We start from the raw sequence: 24,912 nt of genomic DNA, 5'->3' as shown, positions 1-24,912 counted from the left end.
AGAGCAATAAAATGAGGTCTGCCTATACCAGACCCAGAGATTGGAATGTACCTGGAATGTAGAAAGTAGACAGAATGCTATGAACTGAACAGTATCTCCCCCTCCCCCAGTGTGTATGTTAAAGGTCTAACCCTTGGTCTTCCAAAATGTGATTATATTGGGAGATAAAGCTTTTAAAGCAGCAAGAAAATGAGGCCATTAGCATGGGGTTCAAATTCAATAAACTGAGACCCTTATAAGAAGAAGAGAGACACCAGGGATGTGAGTACACAGCAGAATGGCCACAGGAAGCCACAGTAAGAAGGCACCTGTCTGCAAGCCAAGGAAAGAGGCCTTAAGAGGAACCAACCCACTGGCCTCGACCTCAGACCTTCAGCCTCCAGAATTGTTAAAGGGTATATTTCTATTGTCTGAGCCACCGCGTGTTTTGTTATGGCAGTCCTAGCAAACTAATAACTAAGGGGAACTTCATCAACTTGATAAAGAACATCTATAAAGACTCTACAGCTAACAACATCCTTAATGGTAAAAAACTTAACTCTTTCCCCCTAACATCAGGATTAAGGCTGGATATTCCTTCTGACTTATCCAACATCTTGTTGGAAATCCTAGCTAATGCAATAAGATAAGAAAAGGATATGAAAAGTACACAGATTGAGAAAGAAGAAATAAAACTGTTGGTGCACAAATGACATGATTATTTATCCAGAATCTTTCAAAGGACACACACACAAAAACATCCTGGAACTAATAGTCAATTATAGCAAGACTGTAGGATATTGGCTTCATTAAATCCAACAAAGTCCACATTAATGCAAGATGATAATAACATGAGAAACCATGTGTGGGAGAGGGACTGAAGGGGTAATACATGGGAACTCTGTGTACTTTCTGCTTAATTTTTCTGTAAACCTAAAACTGATTTAAAAATAATGTCCATTATTTAAAAATAACTTAAAGAGCTAAAGAGGCCTATAACACTTTCCACTTAGATACACAGAAGAGAGGGGATTCCCAGAAACTTTTCACCTCTTAAAGGGACAGGCAAAAGTGAATAGCAGCTCTTGGAACTTTAGAGAGTGGCACAGCAACTACAGCAGAAAGAGGAGAGGCCACACCATACCCCCAGCACAGCAGCTGCTAAGCCCTCCACAATGAAGGTAGAAAGTGCATAATTAAAAGGGGAACTTAGCTGATGACAGCAGAAAGGAGACAACCTGTCACAGAGCAGGTACTCAATAAAAATGTATTTGTTTAACTAGAATAATGGGACAAACAATGGACAATGTGGACTGAGAAAGATCGGATGTGGAGAAAGAATGAGAAGATACGGCTGGGTCTAAGGATGGACCCAGGACAGCCCCTGTTGACTAAGGGTTTAGCTGATACCCTCATAAGCACAGCGTCACCCACACATGAGGCTGCCTGCAGTTTCTAACCTTGCAGTTCACTGGGCCTAGTTTGTACTGTGTCAACTGCATTGTGTTCCTTCTATTGGTTGGTTACATTTTTTTTTTAATCAAGCAATCCATCCACATGTTTTAAAATCCCACTATGTTTTACAGTTTAAAAACAACAACAAAAACCCTTTAGATACAGCTAAGTAAAAAGTTCTAAACCTAATACCCAGCTTGGGCTGGTGCAGAGGAACACGAAACATGTAACTACCAGGTTTAGACCTGCTTCAGATTCCAGTTACTGAAGTAGGTACCAAAAGAACTCAGGCGGTGAGAACTCAGGGCACATGCACTGCTATATCTAGCAATTGTTCACGGATGTGGAACCAGCCTTCACTCCTAAGATGATGGGTTGTCTGAGATAAAACCAAGCTCATGCTGAACAATGATCTCATCCTGAGGCTTCAAGTATTCCATTCAAATCATTGGCTTTAGAAGTCAGAGATTCTGCTTTCCAGTGCAATTAGTAAATCTAATCACATATATTCACACTCTCAAGGGGTCCTGATTGTTTGGCAGGAACAGCTTGGTTATTCACAATCAATGAAATTAATGCCACTATTTTTAAAACATGAAAAAAATGTACACAAAAACAAGCCTTCAGGCTGCAGAACTTGGTCAAAGAAAGAGTCAAAATAAAAAGTAAAGAATAAAGTATTTAAATGAATAATTAGACAAAGATTAAAGTCCCAGCAAGGCTTTGCCTTGAGGTCCTTGTTATCCTATGGATTCTGTGCCCCAGATCACCTAGAAGGAAAATATCACTCTAATAAAAAAGGTTCCTTTACATGAAAACTCTGTGTTTAACTGGCAACATATAATTTCATTAAAAAAATAAAAAATTAGGAGCAATTGCTGCTGTAAAGCCATTTCAGGGACAAGGGGAGGGAGGGATCTGTCAGCACTAGGGGAAGAAAAAAAAATGATGTGCCACCAAGCTTTATTCCAATCATTTACTTCATAGTTAAGTTTAATTACACATTACACACTGTCTTGTAATTATGCCACTTGGGAAACTGCCAATTTTCCCCTTGAAATGTTAAAAGTTCCTTAATTTATTTTAAAGGCTCACCATTGCCCCCATCAGCACCCCGTTAGTGCATGAGGGATACTCGGTTTCTGTGCCCCTTTATGTGCAGGCTGCGGGCAGCAAGAATTCCATTGCGCGGTCTGACACACAGCTCCGAGGGCTGACTGTGCGGAAAGCCCCCAGACACTGGACTCATGTATTTATAATAATATCTGATGGCTTTTTTTCTTTAATATTTACAACCAGAGAATTTGAGAACCATGCCCAATCTTTTCCTCTACTCTTGGGAGGTTAAAATTAAAGTCCTTTATTCTCAGCAAGAGAACAAATACCGAATACAGGATGAAGCATCTGCTCTCCAGGAGCTGACAACAAGGTGAAAGACAACATTCAGCGCAGAAATACGAAGCCCCCAGGAGACAGGACAGTGAACCAAGTATAACTTTATGCACCAGGAAAAGAAAAAGTCAACTAAGAGACGTTGAGCACCCACTGTGTGATGACAATGCACCCAGAACTTCACAAAGGTCGCCAATATCATGGCTACTACGTCAGGTCCCTGAGGCAGCAGGCAGACAACTAGAATTCATAAAGCAGCCAGACAGAATGTAATAGGGAGTCCTGAAGCTCGCAATTCTTTTGGAGAGAGTGCAGGCCCTGCCACAGGCAATTTAAATTCTCTCTTCATTAAAAATATTGTGTAAGGTGAGCAAAATACATCCTTAGAACTTACTTGATTTCCCACAGTCCACACAGTCAGTTGCAACCTCTATATGAATCTACGAATCCCTAAAAGGCACAGGGTATGGACATGAAGTATGGAAGCAAACTCTTCAGTGTTAAACTCAGCTCTAGCACAAGCACTTCCTTCAGTTCAGTTCACTTCACTCAGTCGTGTCCGACTCTTTGTGACCCCATGAACTGTAGCACGCCAGGCCTCCCTGTCCATCACCATCTCCCAGAGTTCACCTACACCCATGTCCATCGAGTCGGTGATGCCATCCAGCCATCTCATCCTCTGTCGTCCCCTTCTCCTCCCTCCCCCAATCCTTCCCAGCATCAGAGTCTTTTCCAATGAGTCAACTCTTCACGTGAGGTGGCCAAAGTATTGGAGTTTCAGCTTTAGCATCAGTCCTTCCAGTGAACACCCAGGACTGATTTCTTTAGAATGGACTCGAAGAGGACACTAATAGATGGAGAAATATACCATGTTCATGGATTGGAAGAATCAATATAGTGAAAATGAGTATACTACCCAAAGCAATTTATAGATTCAACGCAATCCCTATCAAGCTACCAACAGTATTCTTCACAGAGCTAGAACAAATAATTTCACAATTTGTATGGAAATACAAAAAACCTCGAATAGCCAAAGCGATCTTGAGAAAGAAGAATGGAACTGGAGGAATCAACCTACCTGACTTCAGGCTCTACTACAAAGCCACAGTTATCAAGACAGTATGGTACTGGCACAAAGACAGAAATATAGATCAATGGAATAAAATAGAAAGCCCAGAGATAAATCCACGCACATATGGACACCTTATCTTTGACAAAGGAGGCAAGAATATACAATGGATTAAAGACAATCTCTTTAACAAGTGGTGCTGGGAAATCTGGTCAACCACTTGTAAAAGAATGAAACTAGACCACTTTCTAACACCATACACAAAAATAAACTCAAAATGGATTAAAGATCTAAACGTAAGACCAGAAACTATAAAACTCCTAGAGGAGAACATAGGCAAAACACTCTCTGACATACATCACAGCAGGATCCTCTATGACCCACCTCCCAGAATATTGGAAATAAAATAAAAAATAAACAAATGGGACCTAATTAACCTTAAAAGCTTCTGCACATCAAAGGAAACTATTAGCAAGGTGAAAAGACAGCCTTCAGAATGGGAGAAAATAATAGCAAATGAAGCAACTGACAAACAACTAATCTCAAAAATATACAAGCAACTCCTACAGCTCAACTCCAGAAAAATAAACGACCCAATCAAAAAATGGGCCAAAGAACTAAATAGACATTTCTCCAAAGAAGACATACAGATGGCTAACAAACACATGAAAAGATGCTCAACATCACTCATTATCAGAGAAATGCAAATCAAAACCACTATGAGGTACCATTTCACACCAGTCAGAATGGCTGCGATCCAAAAGTCTACAAATAATAAATGCTGGAGAGGGTGTGGAGAAAAGGGAACCCTCTTACACTGTTGGTGGGAATGCAAACTAGTACAGCCACTATGGAGAACAGTGTGGAGATTCCTTAAAAAACTGGAAATAGAACTGCCTTATGATCCAGCAATCCCACTGCTGGGCATACACACTGAGGAAACCAGAAGGGAAAGAGACACGTGTACCCCAATGTTCATCGCAGCACTGTTTATAATAGCCAGGACATGGCAACCTAGATGTCCATCAGCAGATGAATGGATAAGAAAGCTGTGGTACATATACACAATGGAGTATTACTCAGCCATTAAAAAGAATACCTTTGAGTCAGTTCTAATGAGGTGGATGAAACTGGAGCCTATTATACAGAGTGAAGTAAGCCAGAAGGAAAAACATAAACACAGTATACTAACGCATATATATGGAATTTAGAAAGATGGTAACAATAACCCGGTGTACGAGACAGCAAAAGAGACACTGATGTATAGAACAGTCTTATGGACTCTGTGGGAGAGGGAGAGGGTGGGAAGATTTGGGAGAATGGCATTGAAACATGTAAAATATCATGTAAGAAACGAGTTGCCAGTCCAGGTTCGATGCACGATACTGGATGCTTGGGGCTAGTACACTGGGACGACACAGAGGGATGGTATGGGAAGGGAGGAGGGAGGAGGGTTCAGGATGGGGAACACATGTATACCTGTGGCGGATTCATTTTGATATTTGGCAAAACTAATACAATTATGTAAAGTTTAAAAATAAAATAAAATTTAAAAAGTCAAAAAAAAAAAGAAAAAAAAAATAGAATGGACTGGTTGGATCTCCTTGCAGTCCAAGGGACTCTCAAGAGTCTTCTCCAACACCACAGTTCAAAACATCAATTCTTTGGCACTCAGCTTTCTTCATAGTCCAACTCTTACATCCATACATGACCACTGGAAAAACCATAGGCTTGACTAGATGGACCTTTGTTGGCAAAGTAATGTCTCTGCTTTTGAATATGCTATCTAGGTTGGTCATAACTTTCCTTCCAAGGAGTAAGCGTCTTTTAATTTCATGGCTGCAGTCACCATCTGCAGTGATTTTGGAGCCCCAAAAAATAAAGTCTGACACTGTTTCCACTGTTTGCCCATGTATTTCCCATGAAGTGATGGGACCAGATGCTATGATCTTAGTTTTCTGAATGTTGAGCTTTAAGCCAACTTTTTCACTCTTCTCTTCCTTAGCTGTGTGTAATCCTGTGTATCAGTTTCCCCATCCACAAAATGGAAATAATGACAGCATCAACCTGAGTGAGTTGATGTTGAATGTGAATATTGAAAGAGATTTCTCTTCCTTTGCTTGTGTGCAATTGCTTCCATTGTGTCTGACTCTTTGCGACCCTACAGAGGAGGCTGCCAGCTCCTCTGTCCATGGGATTCTCCAGGCAAGAATACTGGAGTGAGTTGCCATGCTCTCCCCCAGGGAGTCTTCTCGAACTTGGAATTGAACCCATGTCTCTTATGTCTGCTGCATTGACAGGCGGGTTCTTTACCACTAGCACCACCTGGGAAGCCCCTCTCTTTGGTTTGATGCTTTTTAGTATCTGAGAACGGAGAAGGCAATGGCACCCCACTCCAGTACTCTTGCCTGGAAAATCCCATGGATGGAGGAGCCTGGTGGGCTATGTCCATGGGGTAGGTAAGAGTTGGACACGTGAAGTGAGCAACTTCACTTTCACTTTTCACTTTCATGCCTTGGAGAAGGAAATGGCAACCCACTCCGGTGTTCTTGCCTGGAGAATCCCAGGGATGGCAGAGCCTGGTGGGCTGCCGTCTATGGGGTCACACAGAGTCAGACACGACTGAAGCAACTTAGCAGCAGCAGCAGCAGCAGCATCTGAAAAAATGAACCGTTTTTTATTTTCAGTGTGAATATGTCTCCCTCTGAGAAAGATATAAGCAATAACAGAAACATCTCATTTGCACACTTTTGGCTGTTATTGCAACATATTTAAATAGCTTATCTGACTTTTTTAGTGTCTAGGATTAATGAACAGCATGCTTCTGTCTGGCTATAATGCCAAGAAGTTTTGAACTTTCTGAAATTCTTCTGCTTGTCACTTCTCCTGTCACTAGTCTGAAGCTAATGACCACATCTGCAATCTGGAAAGCTTTGTAGTGATCCCTTCACCAGGCTCGATTACCCCTTTAAATAGCATGATGTAAGTAGCAATCAAATATGTGGTAATATGACAATACATAGGAAAAAGACAGCCTCGGTTTTCAAAGGATTTACAATCTAATAAAGACACTATGATATTTATATAAAGTCTGTAATAAAATGGAAGAAGTTGCCACCTCTCTTCCTTTTAGGAACAACCTTCTGATCATGCTAGATTTAGGAAAATCAGAACTGAATATAAACACTTGTTTGATGGTCCCATCAACTTCCCATGTCTTTAAGCATTCCTCTGAGTCTGTCCCTTTACCCATCATGTCAGGAAAAACAGACCTGTTGCATTCATCACAATCCAAGCCCTGAGAAAGGAGGCTGTAGAATGCAAAGAGCCTAAGATTTGGAAGCCAAAGCCGAAGTTCAAAGTCAGCTGGTCTCCTGGCTGTTTGACCTAGTGGAGCTCTTAGTACTCCTGCAAGTTCTAGGACCTGAATCTATGTGATAACACATCTGTCTCACAAGCTTTTCTTGAAGATTGAGCTAAATATATGGAGCGCATCTTATGTCACCCAACCTGTACTAGGTACTTATTTTCTCTGAACAATCAGCGGAAGACAAGTATCACCATAAAGAATTACTTCCATCCTGAAATGACGTCTTTAGTTTAGCATTTTTCTCAGGTATTTTTTTCCAGTCCCAGTTCCTCCCCAGACCTGACCATTGTGTGTTGGGAATCCTTAGTTTCTTCCTCCTGCTTTGTGGCTAAATTTTGGCTCCCACAATAGCCAGTCTGAGTCTTGAACCAAAAGAAAACAAGTCATTTGGTCTCAGTGGTTTCCAGTGAATAATTAAATACAGCAAGAATATATGTTCTAAGACCCAAGGTTTTATTTCCAATGGAGTCACTAAGCTTCTTTCTTCCAAGGTACTAAGAATTGCCATTCCAGGGAGTGAAAGCAAAAGCAAGATGAAACCACACACGACACGCTCAGTTATCCGTCTCTGAGCGACAGCAGAATCACGGCAGTGAGCCAAGCCCCACCCTCCACCTCACACAGAGAGCCTTGGGTGGGAGTGGGATGGGGGGCTCTGGGAATGAAGCATTTCCAGAAAAAAAAAAAAAGCAATTATGCCCACAGTAAATAAGACTCAAAGTCTGAAATCATGCTATGTCTTCAGATTTTACTCTGGGCACAGTGGGATGCTCAGATTTGCAATTTCTCCTTGTGTTCTGTGCCCGTCCAAGTGTGGGTTAATTCAATTACGTCTGCTGCTTTCATTAATACACGGTTACCAAGTTTATTCAAACAATACATGAAAAACCAGACTGCCCATCAATAAATTCATGTTGCAAAAATATACCTTTATATGATTGTTAAGAGAACCAAAGACCATGATTCCCAGATGATAAAAATGAATTGATCACTGGCAAGAGACGATCGAAATAAAACTAAAGAAACTACTCAACTAGCAAGCAATCATTCAAATCCACTATGTGCCAGGTGCCAGAGGTAGAGTTGTGGGCCAGGGGTGGTTCCCAAAGTGTTCTGAACTGTGGTTAGAAAAATCTTTCTAGCAGCTAGCCTGGAAGGTGGGTTCAAAAAGTGCAGGCTTTAGCAGGGAGGTTATTAAGATAATATTGTAACAATCTACATGAATAGAAAAAAGGGAGAATAGATGAGAGGAAAAGAGAAAGTTTAGAATGGAGAACGCATAGAATGTGGTATCTATATAGGTTTGGGCTCACTGTCTATTAGAAACGAAGACCTGGACAGATGCCCATGTACGTATAGGGTCTGGATGTCTCCAAAGGACTATCCCCTCACAGCGTGCAGATCTATTTTATCTATGACACCATTGTCCATCCACTCAAGCCAGTATTTCTCTCTTCCTTGGAGGGAATCAAATTTATCTCAGCTCCAAAATAATTCATTCAAACTGCTTCTCCCCAATGCCACGGCTACTACCCTCAATCAGGTGACCATCGTTTCTCTATAATTTCCCCAATTTCATTTTCACCACTAGTATTGATTTCTCACGTTTCTTTTCTGGCAGGAGAATGATTTTTCTAAAATTGATTTTCTAAATTTTCTAAAATTTTTCTAAAATTTCCTTAAAATAGTGCAGAAATTCTTCACTGCCTTTGGGTTAAGGCCCAAACAACTTAAACACTACGTGAAGGATGCCTAACGAACCAGCCCACAATTATCTTCCAAGCCATGATCATATCTGCCACTCCCTGCCTTAACCATTCTGTGCTATTTGCGGTTCCTTAAATAAAGTGCACATCTTTATGCCTCTGTTTGCATATTTCCCTCCATTTAGAGTACTTTCTCACACCCTTTTCCCCTCACCTGATAACTAGTACTACCCAACAGGTCTAAGTGTTACGCCACTTCTTCCAGGAAGTCCTCCTTACCTGACGTCTATGTTTGTGATGCTCCTCTGTGTCCCCAGTATCACTCCTACCCAATCAAAATCCACTGAGTGGCTTGGAAAGTGCTGGTATTTATCTCTTTCCCCAGCTTCCCATACTTGCCATCTGTAGACAGTAAAATCCTCAAGGACAGGACTCATGAGTGACTTGCTCCTTGGGGACTTGCTGTCTCCTCACTCACTGCAGGCTATTTGATAGTTACTCAGTAAACGCACGCAGCCTGAGTGCCTGAAAGGAAAGTGCTCCACAGACTGGGCCATGAGGATCATGCGCATTTGATACGCAGAGAAACCCATCAGAGAGACTAAAACAGCCAAGGAGAGAACCAAGACAGACACCATAGGCTGCAGGCAAAAAAGGGAGAACCAGCCAATGGAAACAGTGTCCAGTGTCAATGGGAGGGCAAATGAGACAAAGGAGGAGGTGAGGGCTCTTCATGTAGCAGGAGAACAGTTTCTAGAAAGTGACGGGTGCCAAGTGTTAAAAAGTCAGGGGCAGGTGAGTTAGAACATGGCGCAAGGAGACAACAGGGAAAAACACACAGTGGTCGAGGGAAAACAGTAGCTGAAGGGTGGTGGAGTGTATCAAGGGCAAAGAAGGAACGGGTATGCGTGTGTGTGTACATTAGAATTCTTTTTAAAAACCTCAGCCATAAATCTGACTGGCAAAGTGAAAAGTGAGACTATATATTCAGGTAGAGAATACATGCTTACTGAATGAAAGATATAAATAATAAGTGAATAACTGCATTTAGATAGGAAATTTACCATAAAAAAACAAACAAATTTTATCAAAATGTAAACTTATTAAAAACCCAAGAGCCCACCTTTGTATTTCAGAAGAGACCACTCAGCTCATAGACCAAAATCTATAATTAGCTGCTGAAATGACAATTTTCATTGTCTCTATTTTACTGCCAGTGGGACATCTGTTTTTCATGTGTGTGTGTGTGTGCTGAGTTGTGTCTGACTCTTTGCAACCCCACAGACTGAAGCCACCAGGCTCTTCTGTCCATGGAATTTTCCAGGCAAGAATACTGGGGTGGGTTGCCATTTCCTACTCCAGAGAATCTTCCTGATTCAGGGATAAAACCTTGTCCTCCTGCATCTCCTACATTGGCAGGAGGATTTTTTACTACTGTGCTACCTGAGAAGCCTGCTTTCATAGTCGCTACAAAACTTCTTTGCAGGGACTTGGCTAGTGGCTCAGTGGATAAGAATTGGCCTGCCAATGCAGAGGATGTAGATTCGATCCCTAGTCTGGAAGGCTCCACATGCCACAGAGCAACTAACCTCGTGCGCCACAGCTGTTGAGCCTGTGTTCTGGAACCCACAAGCAGCAACTACTGAAGCCAGGTGCCGCCAGAGCTGACGCTCCACAAGAGAAGCCACCACAGTGAGAAGCCCGCACACTGCAACCACAGAGTCGGCTCAGTCTCCACACTGGAGAGCCCGACCAAAGCAACAAAGACTCACTGCAGCCAAAAATATGTACATTAATAAATAAACATTTTAAAAAATCGAAAAGCTTCCTTTGAAATGCCTCAGATTTTATATACGATCCTGTAATCCCTTTCATTCAGATAAATAGCTTTAGCTTTCCAAGTAGCAGTTAATGACTCCGAAGTCAGATAGGACACAGAAAAAACATCAATGAAGGGACACTTTTTAGAAAACAACAGATAACTCAGTTATCGGAATGTCTAACCAGAAAGTAAAGTGCATGTGGATGAAAAGGGCCACACTTTCCTTTCAAACGGGATTTTCTTTTAAGTTCCTATCAGATATAAAGTTCTATCGGGTTGCTATGGTATTAGTTTAACTTATGATGGTTTAGAGAACACATTGAAGAAAATGGGCTTAAAATATTATATTACTCTTCTTGAGACATATGCGCCTTACGCAATTAACAATACATTGAGCATCAATATTCTAATTTTAGAAACATTCATCCACAAACATGAATCAGTTAATGCTAAATTTAATTTCTAATAGGCTTCTTCTTTTCACACTCAACTCTCTAAGGCCATACTACATGGTATCTCAAAAATATTAATTTACTTACTGTGGGAGCAATTACATTCCTAGAAAAAAATCTGTGCAATAAATGTACGCACATATAAAACAAATTAAACTTTTTTGAAAAAACTATTTTCTTATGGAAAATTGTATTTCTGACCAAGTACCTGAGAAGTGCATAAAACTTTCAGAGAAATTCATAAAATCCTTCATATAATTAAATTATAAATAATGCTTCAATATAAGTCAAAGTTTGTCGAATTGCATATATAGAAAAACATAAAATTAAAATATTTGAAAACCTGATGCTGGGAAAGATTGGAGGCAGGAGGAGAAGGGGACAACAGAGGATGAGATGGTTGGATGGCATCACCGACTCAATGGACGTGAGTTTGAGTAAACTCCGGGAGTTGGTGATGGACAAGGAGACTTGGCATATTGCAGTCCATGGGGTTGCAAAGAGTCAGACACAACTGAGCAACTGAACTGAACTGAACTGATAGTGCTTACAGGGAACTCAGATCTGGCATGGCTTTTTTTCAAAGGAGTCACTACTGGGTAGGATAATTTTTCATGGTGCAGACTGTCCCATGTTTTAGAGGGTTGTGGCTAATAGAACCCCAATGGGCATGGTGACTACCAAAAAAGGAAAAAAAAGCCCACACATTTTCAAATGCTCCCTGGGGGAATAAAGCTCCCTAGTTTGGAGAAGAAACTGTAGCCCATTCAAAAGGAATGGCTCACATTTACATCACCAGGTAACAATAGTGAAAGGTCTTGAGCCCTGGTCTCCAGAAAGCCAGTGCTAAGAGGGATCCAACAGAGAAGGTCTGGAGTAAATGCTCATGTGCTAAGTCACTTCAGTTGTGTCCGACTCTCTGCCACCCTATGGACTATAGTCTGCCAGGCTCCTCTGTTCATGGGATTTTCCAGGCAAGAATATTGGAGTGGTCGCCATGCCCTTCTCCAGGCGATCTTCCCAACCCAGGGATCGAACCTACACCTCTTAACGTCTCCTGCATTGGCAGGCAGGTTCTTTTACCACTAGCGCCACCTGGGAAGCCCCATACAGGCTCATATCCTACTCCGATTTCAGCTTTAGCCTTCATGCATTAGGATTTTCATTCATTGACTATTTTCTAAGTTTATATCCAGTCATCACTTTAACCACTCACCAATGCCCTTGCCCATTTATTCATATCCTCCTCCATCTCAATCATAGATCTATATTCCTGCCCCAACTGTGGTCCTCTTTCTAGAGACTGGGGACAGAGGTCAACACAAATCCAGGGTCTCCAGTGGAGCAGCCTTGATGGGCAGACCTTCTCTATCACTGTCTCTATGCTCCAGTTCATTCACACTCTGTCTTTCCTGCCGATGCAGAGCTGGGCACCTTCAACTTGCCTTCACCCCACCCACAAAGGAATCTGCTCTGGTAGCTGGTGTTTCACTAATCTGTTATGAAATGCAAGAAGACATTTCATCTCCCTCCCCATCTCTCCCACACTTCTCTGTTTATCTTATTGTATCTACAGCATTAGATTGAACAGAGCAGTACTAGACAGAATCCTGAGACTCTTCTCAAGAAGTCAGAAAGGTCTTAAGAGATTTCCATTTCTCTTTGTTATTTAAGGATAAGAGATTTTGCCATAATCAAATAACTGAATTATATATTTTTCCAGTATCTAATATATGTTTAAAATGTCATCATGTGAAAAAAACCTAAAAGTTAAAAATCCCTACTTTGGTGTTCATTTCATTTAATTTTCATTTTTTACTTTACTAAATAACAGAAGCAAAATTCTGGGGCCACTCATCTAAAGGGTAATCCCTCTATATATACAAGTTGGAAATTCAAATTCAGCAGAAAACCTACAACAGTTGAAAGAGGCCACATGCTTACCCGGATGTAGGCATCCTGATGGTGCTTGGCGAAGTACAGCATGTTGTCCAGAGCTAACATCCCAGGAGGGGTCTGGGTAAAGTCCATGGCGGGGTTGACATGATTCTGTGGTTAAAACAAAAGGTTTGATCAGGTTAGTTCTTCAGTAGATTTCATCAACAACCACTAGAGGTCTGGTTTCCCTCCACAAGACCACAAAGTACCACAGGGCAAGCTCCAAATAATCAAGTAGGACATTTGCTGTCTCCATGTGAGCCTGTTGTGGTGGCGATGGGGGCTTCTTTCTACAAGTGCGTCAAAATCGGCTTCTAGACACAGGGTTGGGAGACTCAGCTGAAAATCGAAATATGGGATTATTCTTAGACATGTGACACTGCAAGAAAAGAAAATAATGCAAAAACAGTTATTTCTGGTGGTTGTGCTCTACTGGAACCAGTAGTATTTGGGAAGAAAGACCTGGGATAAAGCTGTATGTCTGCCATTTACCTTTCTGCACCTTAACTTCCTCATCCTCATGAGTGAGGGTAAAGTATGGTCACACCAGTCCATGGTGTTTGTGAACTGTCCAGACTTATAGGTCTCTGCAGACACATGACTATAAAATTCAGATGTTCACAGGATCCTAACATCTCCCTACTTCCAGGGAGTGCTCTGGCCTTGTCACCCACACAGTGTCAAGAACCACACAAAAAAACAAAACACAATAGTTATAAATATGCCCAATAAATTGTCCATATGCTCAAGATTATTCAGTAAACACCACCAGAGACTCCTAGTCAGGGCAGTAAACCACTTTCCACAGCCAACTGTCGAAAACAATTACCAACATCTGTCTTGAAAATTCAGATCTAAATGGCTAATGATTTGGGGGGCTTCCCAGGCGGCACCAGTGGTAGAGGACCTGCCCACCAATGCAGGAGATGTAAGCGTTGAGGGTTCCATCCCTGGGCTGGAAAGATCCCCTGCAGGAGGGCATGGCAACCCACTCCAATATTCTTGCCTGGAGAATTCCACGGAGAGAGGAGCCTGGGAGGCTATGGTCCATAGAGTCCCACAAAGTCAGATACGACTAAAGCAACTTAGCCCACACGCAAATGATTTGAGGGAAGTCATTTTTCTGCTAAAGAGATTGAAAAGAAATGCTGAAGAGATATTCAAGAAACTACTCTTTCCTCATAATCTAGGTACTTTGTATGAAAGAATATATTTTATTTTGTTCCTGAATACTTCTTAATAAACAGTCTGACCCTCTGATATGCCAGAGAAATTTTGGTCAACGGTAATTTTTTTTACTTTACATACAGGAAGAATTTTTTGTTCACTTGCTCAAACAACCCACACTTTTTTACCTCCTTCAAGAATACACAGAAGTTATCTTTTGCATGCTGATTTGACATTGTTTTATGAGCTAATAACATGTAAAATTATAGGACAGTGGCTGCCTACTGGCCACAGTTCCGCAATTTCCAGAAACCTCTGTCCATATCTGTAAAGCAATTTGGGCCAATGTACTGACTTCAATATTTTGTTTTAGCACTTTAACCTGATTTGTTTGTTAAGATGTTGAAAAAATTTTTAAATACCAAAGTACTACTAGTTAGGATAAGAAAGATATATTTCATAAAATAAATAAAATTGTAACAAAAATGAAAATCATTGAGCACATCAAGTACAGTGAGATTCAGCCTTAATCTGATACTCACTGGTGTATGAGAGTCAGACCTGTATTCAAAAGTGAGGGGGTGGGTGAAGCAAAATGCTGAAAATAAATGATCAAAGATGTAGACTAAAAAGTAACTTGCAGTGAAAATCTTGTAATATTTTCAGTTCTTTAGAAGAGAATGGTAGAAGTGCCCTCATTATGTGTACATTTTTATTTTGACTTGAATGTATTCGATTTTCATGAACACAACTAACATAAAAATGTTACTATCTGTTGAATACTCTTCAGGGCTAGCACTAGTTTGGGTTTCACTAGGGTTCTCTCATCTAATAAATAGGTGGTGGGCACTATTGTTATCCTCATTTTATTAATTTTTAATAATACAATGCTGTTTTATTTTTGTTTAATTCTGGAGTAGAATACTCCAAAATTCATCTCATATTTTTTCTTAGATGTACATTTTATTGAAGTACAGTTGATTTACAACATTATATTAATTTCAGCATTTAAAGTTATTACAAAATATTGGCTATATTCCCTGTGCTTTACAATATGTCCTTGTATATTTTATTTTATCCATAGTAGTTTGTATCTTTTAATCCCATACTCCAATTCTGCCCCTCGCTGCTTCACTCTCCCCACTAGTAACCACCAGTTTGTTCTCTATATCTGTGAGTCTTTTTCTATCTTGTTCTAGTCATTCGTCTTATTTTTCAGTTTACACACATAAGTGATAGCATACAGTATTTGTCTCTCTCCATCTGACTAATGTCATATCCTCCAGGTCCATCCATGTTGTTAAAAAATGGTGAATTTTTTTTTTTTTATAGCTGAGTAGAAATCCATTGTATGGATGTATGTGTGTGTGTGTGTGTGTGTGTGTGTACACATATATCTACATCTATGTCACACCTTCTTTACCCATTTTCTTGTGGCTGGACACTTTGGTTGTTTTCATATCTTGGCTATGCTGCTATGAACACTGGGATACATGTATTTTTTTGAATTAGCATTTCAGTTTTCTTTGAATATATACCCAGGAATGGAATTGCTGGGTTATATGCTAGTTCTAGTTTTAGTTTTTTGAGGAAGCACCATACTGTTTTCCATAGTGGCTGCACGAATTTTATTGATGAGGAAACTACAGCTCAGATGAGATAAGAATCTTGCCCAGGAACTTGCAACTTGAACTTGGAAGTGCAGGCAAGGTCTTGCTTGGACAACAAGTTTCCACATGCTTTTGCTCCTACTTTTTTCCTTTATATGTTGAATGCATTTATTTTGGTACTGCTAGCCATTTATACTTTATATAGCCTGAGAAAAGCTTGAGAAAAAAGTAGGCTAATCAATATTAGCTGCTACACAGCATGGTCGGGCCAACAAAGGAGAGTGTGCCAAATAAAAGAGAAAAACATGACATTTACTTCAGACTTATTTCTAGTGTTGGTCTATGAATCTATTCCAAAAATAAGTATATGGAAAGACAATCATCTGAAAAAGAAATTAGTTTCTCTGAATCTAGTTTGAACAACCCTCCAAAGCTATGTGTTAGTGAAGCTGACCAAAAAGAAGGCCCTGTGGGTCAAGGGTCATCAGTCTTGTTTGAACAGTGCTCCTAGGACCCTCTAGAAACCTATTTCAGTCAATTATACACTTCCTTAGGCACACAATGGGGGTATCAAATAGGGCACTGCTGCTTTCAAAGGTCTTACAGTAAAGAAAAAGTATATTTTTATAGCTCTTTTAAAGATTCATGTGGCTATTTAGCAAACAGTCCCAATAAAATAATGCCTGCTATCTGTTAGGTGTTATATAAACCACCTTGAAGATGTTAACTCTTAATCCTCATAAAATTCCCACAGAGCGGGTCTTATTATTTTCCTCCATTGATGGTAGAAAACTGAGGCACTGAGCATCTGGATAGCTTGCAGAGTTTTAGAGCCAGAAGGTGGCAGAACCAGAATCTGAACTAAGGTCACAGGCTTTAAACCAGGATTTTAGTGTCACGTAGCTGTTCAACCAGACACCTTTGGAAATTTTACAAAGATGTCCAATGCAGGTTCTCAGTCGTTGTAGTTTTCCCCAGTCAACGCTTTGTTCAGGCAAAGTGGGCCTGTGATCTATCCTTTTCAATAAAAGCTCTAATTTCTCCATCCCTTCCAGACATAACAGACCAGAGTCTCTCTCATGTACAATAAACCAGGTCTTATTGTCTCCAAAAAATAGGCTCTTATTAAACCAAAGTCAATTAGAAAATTGCCTTTGATTTTCTATGACTTGCTCTAAATTATGAAGCGTCACTGCATTTTAGATTAAAAAATAACTTGCCTTGTGAGTGAACGATAGTCTGGTTTTTTTCTGTCTCTGTCTTTTTAACTCATTTTTCCAGCCTCTCTCTCCTTGAAATGATTGTTTCCTCTTTCTCTTTTGGTTTTAACAGCCAGTGAAATTATTTTACAAGCATAGATTCTGATAATGGAAAAAGTATAAGAATTACTTGCCAAGACATTTGAGAGCTCTCTATACTGTGACGAAAATAATCTGAGAACCCAGCAAGGCCAATAGTTCCCCTATTCCTTCCTTATTTATGAGATGCTCTAGATACAGATTTATTTTCTTTTCTTGTTCCATGTTATTTTTTTCCCACCTGTCTTGAAATGGAAGCTGCAAGTGCTTTGATAAATGACTTGAAAATTTCCCTTGTTTTACTGCAAAGCCTGTGTACCTCTGTACATCCTCCTGAAATGCCATTTGTTAGAGCCTGTAGAAGTGCTGCTCCCTGAATCACATCAGACAGCTCTAAGCCTCTGGAGAAAGGGGGAGCAGCCACTTGCATTTCCAAGGCACCAAAAATTTTCACTTTGGGAAAATGGTACCAACCAACTGAAGATAGCATGATTTATTTTATAGCGAGCACCCTACGTACGGTTTGTGTTTAGTGTTCCTAGAGATCTGTTTCTCTTCTATTATCCTCATGCCAGTTTTTTAAGTTGAATTGTTTCAATCACACATCCAAGGTCTAAGACAGAGAATCTTTAAATATGTTCCAGGCCCAAATCACTGGAGGTCACTGGAGAGTTGTGGACTTCAAATATAAGCTAGGCTGGTCATCTGATTTTGTAGTTAAGAAAACTAAGCACCTGGTGAACAGTGGTGCTCCAACTTAAGCAGAAATCCAAGCCAAATCTCCTGAAGGCTCTGCTGAAGCACCAATTGCTGGCCCTTCTGATTCAGGAGGGCTGGAGTGAGGTCCAAGGATCTGCATCTCTAACAAGTTCCCAAGTGACACAGATGCTGCCGGTTGGGGACCACAATTTGAGACCTACTGATGACTGCAATGACTCATCTCAAATAACACAAGTAATATCAAAGTAAGATCTGGAATCCATATCCACTCATCCCCTGAGTCCCATGCAGCTTCTCTAAGCATCCCTGAGTCCCATGATCCCCTGAGTATCATGCTTTAAACTGACTGGTTCCAGGGTGTGACGCATTATAAATATACTTGTTGTTTATCTGCTTTGTGCTTTGGCCTCTTATTCAGAAAACAGAAATTTCCTTTTTCAGAAAAAGGAATTATAATTTAGAAGCCTCTCACTTCTATTTCTCAAATTTCAGACGAAAATAATATATATTAGTACCTCCACAGGGAAGGTAGGAACCTGTAATCAGTCAATATTTTTTACTCCTGAATGCTTCCTGGTTGGGGAAGCAGTGCTGGCACGAGCCTGAATGATTTTTAAATGATCTGTGTTTTTCAATTACCAATGCCATGCTAGTCCTTCATTAGTGTGGATAATAAAGAGATGATTACAATAATGCCTGCCAGATGGCATATCGCAGAGAAAGCCTTTGAGGATTTAGGAGTTAATATTTGTGCTATATGAGTGCCTACATTTGCTGAACAAATATAGCATTAAAAGCAACCTTTAAAACAAATCACATTGAGTGAATATTCATTCAGTCTAGGAAAAGCCCCATCAAGGCTATTTCTTGAGGCTGGTAAATTAAGGTCATGTTCTCCAAGGGGAAGCAGGTTTTGATGGTTGCAAAAGATCACGTGGGAGTTGTGCCAAACTATGCATTCCTTCCACTCCTTGCCTCCCAACCCAGGAGAAAGGGTATGTGGGCATTTCAACAGGTTCCTACAACAGCACTTATCCACCTTGGATGCCCCTGAAAATCCCCTTTGGAGCTTTGAAAAATTCTGATGTCCAGGCTCTACCCAAAATCTGCTAAGTGGAAACCAAGCAACTGGATTTCTGAAGCTCCAATGTCCAGCCAAAATTGAGAACACTTTCCCAAATCATTGGGTCTCAAATTTGAGCATGATCAGAATCTAATAGAGCGTCTGTTCAGTTAGATTGCTGGGCACCACCTCCAGAGTTTCTGGTTGAGGCCTGAGAATCTGCATTAATACATGTTTCCAGGGGTTACTGATGGTCTCTGGACCATACTTTGAGAACCTCTGCTCTAAAGCCACAGTAACCCAATGCAAGAGAGTTCTAGGGACGTATACGCACCAACTGATGGAGTTGGAACCTTGATTCCCTGTATCAAAGTGTTTGGTTTGGCAGGGACTTTTATAGTGATGTCTGCTTTAGGGAGGACATGCACTCTTCAAATTGATACAGGCTCAGCACTCTCTCACCTGGCTGCCTCACACAGTAAAATGAGGAAGTTCGTAACAGTATCTGACTATTTGACCCCCAACACAGATCACTGTTCCAAAGTCCTAGACATAGCCCTTAGAAATCTTTGCATTCTGTCCTTGGTCTCTTTCCATTAAATTCAATAAAAATGAAGAATTTGGATGAATACAGAGAAGGCAGCTTATTAAATCTGACCTAAGAGTGGGCAAGATGGTGAATATATTGAAGAGCAGAAAAATAGCTGTGACTAGGTACAGGTGGGCATTGTGCCAGGTACTCCAAAGGGGCGATTTAATTTCATCTTCCCAACTACCCAATGAGGCAAGTTATTAAGGAGGTAAATGTTATTCTTCTCTGCCTACAGATGAGAGTGATTCGTGCAAGATGCTGGTTAGAAGTAGCAAAGTCACAACTTCAACCCTGTAGCTTTTTTTTTTTTTCCTATTTAGGTTCAAAAGGTCTTTGGAGAATAGGAAGATGGGTCCCATTAGCAAGTAGAAGTTTAATCAGAGAAATGTAACATCCCATAAAAAGACTGTTTTAAAAATTCAAGAACAAATCTACTACAGAAAAAGGGAAATCTGGCTCACAAATAATTCATGAGATTCCAGCTCCACATCATTAAAATTTGATTCTGTTAGGTAAAGCACAAAGGATCTATAAGAAAGAAATACTCAGAAAGATGCTAAGGGTTCAGGTCAACAGACTATCCATGCTTCTATGCTGGCCTCCCTCTGAGCTATACATTCTCTTCTTTGCCTGGCCTCTGGAACACCCCTACACCTTTGCTTGTCTTTCTAATGTCATTCACCCACCTGTTACTCTGGTTTTCCTGATCTTCAACTTGGCTCCATTTATCTTCTTCCACAGGTCCACAACTAACCTTTTGGGGAATACCTCCAATTCAGTTGAGCTCTGAGACCATCCACTACTATCCAGTGTCACTAGGAACCCCCTCCCTGGGTCTGTTCTGCAACCTAGGAGAGTTCATGACCTATTCTATATTAAGAAATATGAGTTAGAGTTGACAATATAAGTCCAAGATGAATCAATCTCAAGTGGCAGGCAGGAGGCTCTGACAGGCTGGGTTTTATTAACAGGAGCACAACCAGAAGAACAGAGGAGAATTCCACCATCCAGGCCCAGCTTAGGCCATACCTGTACACAACAGAGAACTGGGGGGCCCCACTGCGAACCAGCCCCCAACACATAGGAAATTATACAGAGGGGCAGCCAGGAAGAAGCAGAAATATCTGGACAGAAAGGTGTGTCAGAAAAGTTGGGGGAAAAAAAATTTCAGATATTTAGCCCAGGGGGAAAAGTATATGTGGTGTGACAGTGGTGGTATGTAGTAGGATGGGAGCTGTGATCACTATTGTCACAATTGATCACTATTGTCCTCAGGCATCTCAAGGATTGATATCACTGTAAGGGCAGCTACAGGAAGTAGAATTGGCAGAAAACAGCCTTTTCAGAAATACTGAAGCAAGGACTGGATGTCCAGCCAGAATGTTTTCCAGAGAACTAAAGGGTAGAGAATTGGAGCAAAGGACAATAGATACTTAGCAGCCCTGATTCATTCCTTTTCTTATCAAATAATTTTGGATTTATACTACTGTGCAAGGCACCACAGGAGACAAACATGATAAATTTCATCCAAAGATTTAATCAAAATAGTACTTGGCTTCAAGAAACTTCTGTTTCAGAAGTGAATTATTAAAAGCCTTAACAATACAGCTTTGAAATATGCACATGTGCACATACAGACACACTCTGCACACACATACACCCCACAAGCATCAATAACTTTACACATGCATACTGTGGAAGGTCTCACACAGAAAATTCTGGATTTAAGGCTAATTTCCTTAGTCAAAAAACATGTATATGTATGGGTGAGTCCCTTTGCTGTCCACCTGAAACTATCACAACATTGTTAATTGGTTATACCTCAATATAAAATAAAGTTTTTTTAAAAAGTTGTCCTTTTAAAAATTACTCTTAAAAGGTCAGAAAAGGCCATGAAGTGCTATGTATACAATTTATGAAAAACTGGGCTCACTCTTCCTTCATTATCTTGAAGAAGCAGAGTTGAGACTTACTGAATAAAAGAATAAATTCTAATATTGTTTATTTTGTATGTTGATTTAACAGTCAATACAAAGAATTACCATGAAAACTCAATTAAAAACGCCTTGGGAATAAATTTCCTTTAAAATGAAGCTGGTTACAGTTTAAAAAAAAGCCTTCATGAATAATGAAACAATGCTGTCAAGGTTTATAAAGATATCTGCAATTTTTCTACTGATCTGAATGCACGCAGGATTCTCATTGACCCAAGCACCGTGGCTCTTGCTAGCAACACCCTACTCTTTCTTCCCTGAACTCCAAGCAGCTTTTTCACTGCTCCTTTTAGAACTCCCTTTTTGCCAGACTTTTGTAGTTTTAAAACAGAAGGTGAACTAGCAACAGTTATGCACAGGGGGTTTTTCTGTCTCCCTCTTTCACCCATCCCCAGGAAGAGCACAGGCTAAAAGGTCCATCAAAGGACACAGAACGTGTGCTACCCTCACTCCAGGGATGGCCCTGCTAGTCATGCAGGGAACCCGTTCCCTCTGAGCCTAGCACAGCTCTCCAGGCAGCCTCTGATATGGGCACTACCACCAACATGGGAGACAAAACCTCTTTTCTGTGATGGAGCCAGGAGCTGGTCAAGATGCTGCTGCTATAGATGGGATGCAGGGGCTTGTGTACTACAATCCCCGCCACCTCCAGGACCCAGCACTGCATGGTGCTAGTGATGATGGTGATGACAGCTCTAATCATGGAAGTGTCACAGCTAACACACACACAGCACTTAATGAAGGCTGAGGACTATTCTAAGCCAGGGGTTACTTCTGCCCAGGGGCCAGATTGGGTCCAGCACTCAATTTTGTAGAGTTGTGAGTTTAAACGTGTATGTCCCTTCTTATATTTTCAAATCTTGTTTTTATTCAAAGGGAAAATAATTACCTCTGACACATGAAAATTATATGAAATTAAAATTTCAATGTTCATAAAGAAAGCTTTGTCAGAACACAGCTATGCACATTTATTTACATATTATCTGTACCTGCTTGAGCATTTGGCCTGCAAGGCCTAAAAGTTTTACTCACTGACCCTTCTTTTACAAGAAAGTTTGCCAACCCTCTTTCTAAGTGTTTTGTTTTCACAGCAATGCTGTGAGTTAAGAAAATTAATGACTCTTTAATCAAAGTTAAACATCTCAACTATCAAAGAAATGCTAATGTTTGGTAAATGTTTAGTACCTGGATAACACAAGCCCTATGTGAATGTTTAATGTTTTGCTCCCCTGGAAAACATTGTACTGATTTTAAAGATTACTAAATTTTAACTGGATAAATCCTGTGTCTTGAAAATGTTAAGTTGAAAGGAATGTTTTTAGTAGCCTTAATTTGTGATGCAAAGTCCCACCTTGGTGTCTTCAGGTCCCTTCTCCTTGCCAACCAAAGGCAAACCTGGGAAGGGACCTTTGACACACTTTTATATAAGACTTTTATACTTTATATAACTTTATGTAAGACTGCCTGCAATTTTGATGAGTTGGGGATCTGGACTGTGTCTCATAAGCATTCTCCTCCTTCCCCGTTTCAGCACAGCTTTTGTAAATGGCAAAGTCCTGGCTTTTAAATTTGGAGACTGTGTTCTCTTTTCCATACCAGTAGAATTCTTATGGTTGTTTTAAAGATGAAGAAATTGAGGAGCAGAGAAGTTAAGTGTCTTGCCAACATTCACACAAACATTATGCTTAGATTTGAACCCAGAAGTTCAGAGCTCATTTTTTAATGGCTATCCTAAAAGGAGAACTGGCTAACTACACAATGAGGGTGGGGTGGGGTGGGGTGGGAATCACTTAATAGAATATTGTATTTGTGCATGCTCAGTCACTACAGTCGTGTCCAATTCTTTGCGACCCAAAGGACCATAGCCCTCCAGGCTCCTCTGTCTATGGGATTCTCCAGGAAAAAATACTGGAGTGGGATGCCATGTCCTCCTCCAGGGTATCTTCCCCACCCAGAATTGAACCCGGGTTTCCTGTATTGCCGGCGGATTCTTTACCTCTGAGCACTGGGGAAGCCTGATATAACATTATACAGCCTTGAAAAATTATCTTCATAAATAAAATAGACAAGCCATTTGCCAGACATCAAGAAAAAAAGGGAGAAGAATCAAATCAACAAAATTAGAAATGAAAATGGAGAAATCACAACAGACAACACAGAAAAACAAATGATCATAAAACACTACTATCAGCAACTACATGTCAATAAAATGGACAACTTGGAAGAAATGGACAAATTCTTAGAAAAGTATAACTTTTCCAAAACTGAATCAGGAAGAAATAGAAACTCTTAACAGATCCATCACAAGCATGGAAATAGAAACTGTAACCAGAACTTTCAGTAAACAAAAACCCAGGACCAGACAGCTTCACAGCTGAATTCTACCAAAAATTTAAAGAAGAGCTAACACCTATCCTACTCAAACTCTTCCAGAAAATTGCAGAGGAAGGTAAACTTCCAACTCATTCAATGAGGCCACCATCACCCTAATACCAAAAGCAGACAAAGATGCCACACAAAAAAGAAAACTACAGGCCAATAACACTGATGAACACAGATGCAAAAATCCTTAACAAAATTCTAGCAAACAGAATCCAACAACATATTAAAAAGATCATACATCATGACCAAGTGGGCTTTATCCCAGGGATGCAAGCATTCTTTAATATCTGCAGATCAATAAATGTGATATACCACATTAACGAATTGAAAAATAAAAACCATATGATTATCTCAATAGATGCAGAGAAAGCCTTTGACAAAATTCAACATCCATTTATGATTAAAAAAAAAAAACCCAGAATGCAGGAATAGAAGGAACATACCTCAACATAATAAAAGCCATATATGATAAACCCACAGCAAACATTATCCTCAATGGTGAAAAATTGAAAGCATTTCCCCTAAAGTCAGGAACAAGACAAGGGTGCCCACTATCACCACTATTATTCAACATAGTTTTGGAAGTTTTAGCCACAGCAATCAGAGCAGAAAAAGAAACAAAAGGAATCCAGATTGGAAAAGAAGAAGTAAAACTCTCACTATTTGCAGATGACATGATCCTCTACATAGAAAACCCTAAAGACTCCACCAGAAAATTACTAGAGCTAATCAATGAATATAGTAAAGTTGCAGGATATAAAATTAACACACATAAATCCCTTGCATTCCTATACACTAACACAGAGAAAACAGAAAGAGAAATTAAGGAAACAATTCCATTCACCATTGCAATGAAAAGAATAAAATACTTAGGAATAAATCTACCTAAAGAAGACCTATATA

General features: G+C 40.2%; 1 protein-coding gene across 5 annotated transcripts in view; it reads right to left on the bottom strand.

Moving 5' to 3' along the window:
* The window catches only part of ELMO1 (engulfment and cell motility 1), a 584,006-nt gene that overhangs the window by 274,976 nt on the left and 284,118 nt on the right, over positions 1-24,912 (bottom strand). For all 5 annotated transcript variants that reach the window (XM_061414116.1, XM_061414119.1, XM_061414114.1 and 2 more), the window contains one exon: positions 13,190-13,294. In XM_061414116.1, the coding sequence (XP_061270100.1) occupies positions 13,190-13,294 (105 nt within the window). The remainder of the gene's footprint in view (positions 1-13,189; positions 13,295-24,912) is intronic.

Source organism: Bos javanicus, chromosome 4 (assembly GCF_032452875.1).
Source record: "Bos javanicus breed banteng chromosome 4, ARS-OSU_banteng_1.0, whole genome shotgun sequence".
NCBI classification, from domain to species: domain Eukaryota; kingdom Metazoa; phylum Chordata; class Mammalia; order Artiodactyla; family Bovidae; genus Bos; species Bos javanicus.
The sequence above is the reverse complement of the archived record's forward strand: the minus strand, read 5'-3'. Positions and strand labels throughout refer to the sequence as shown.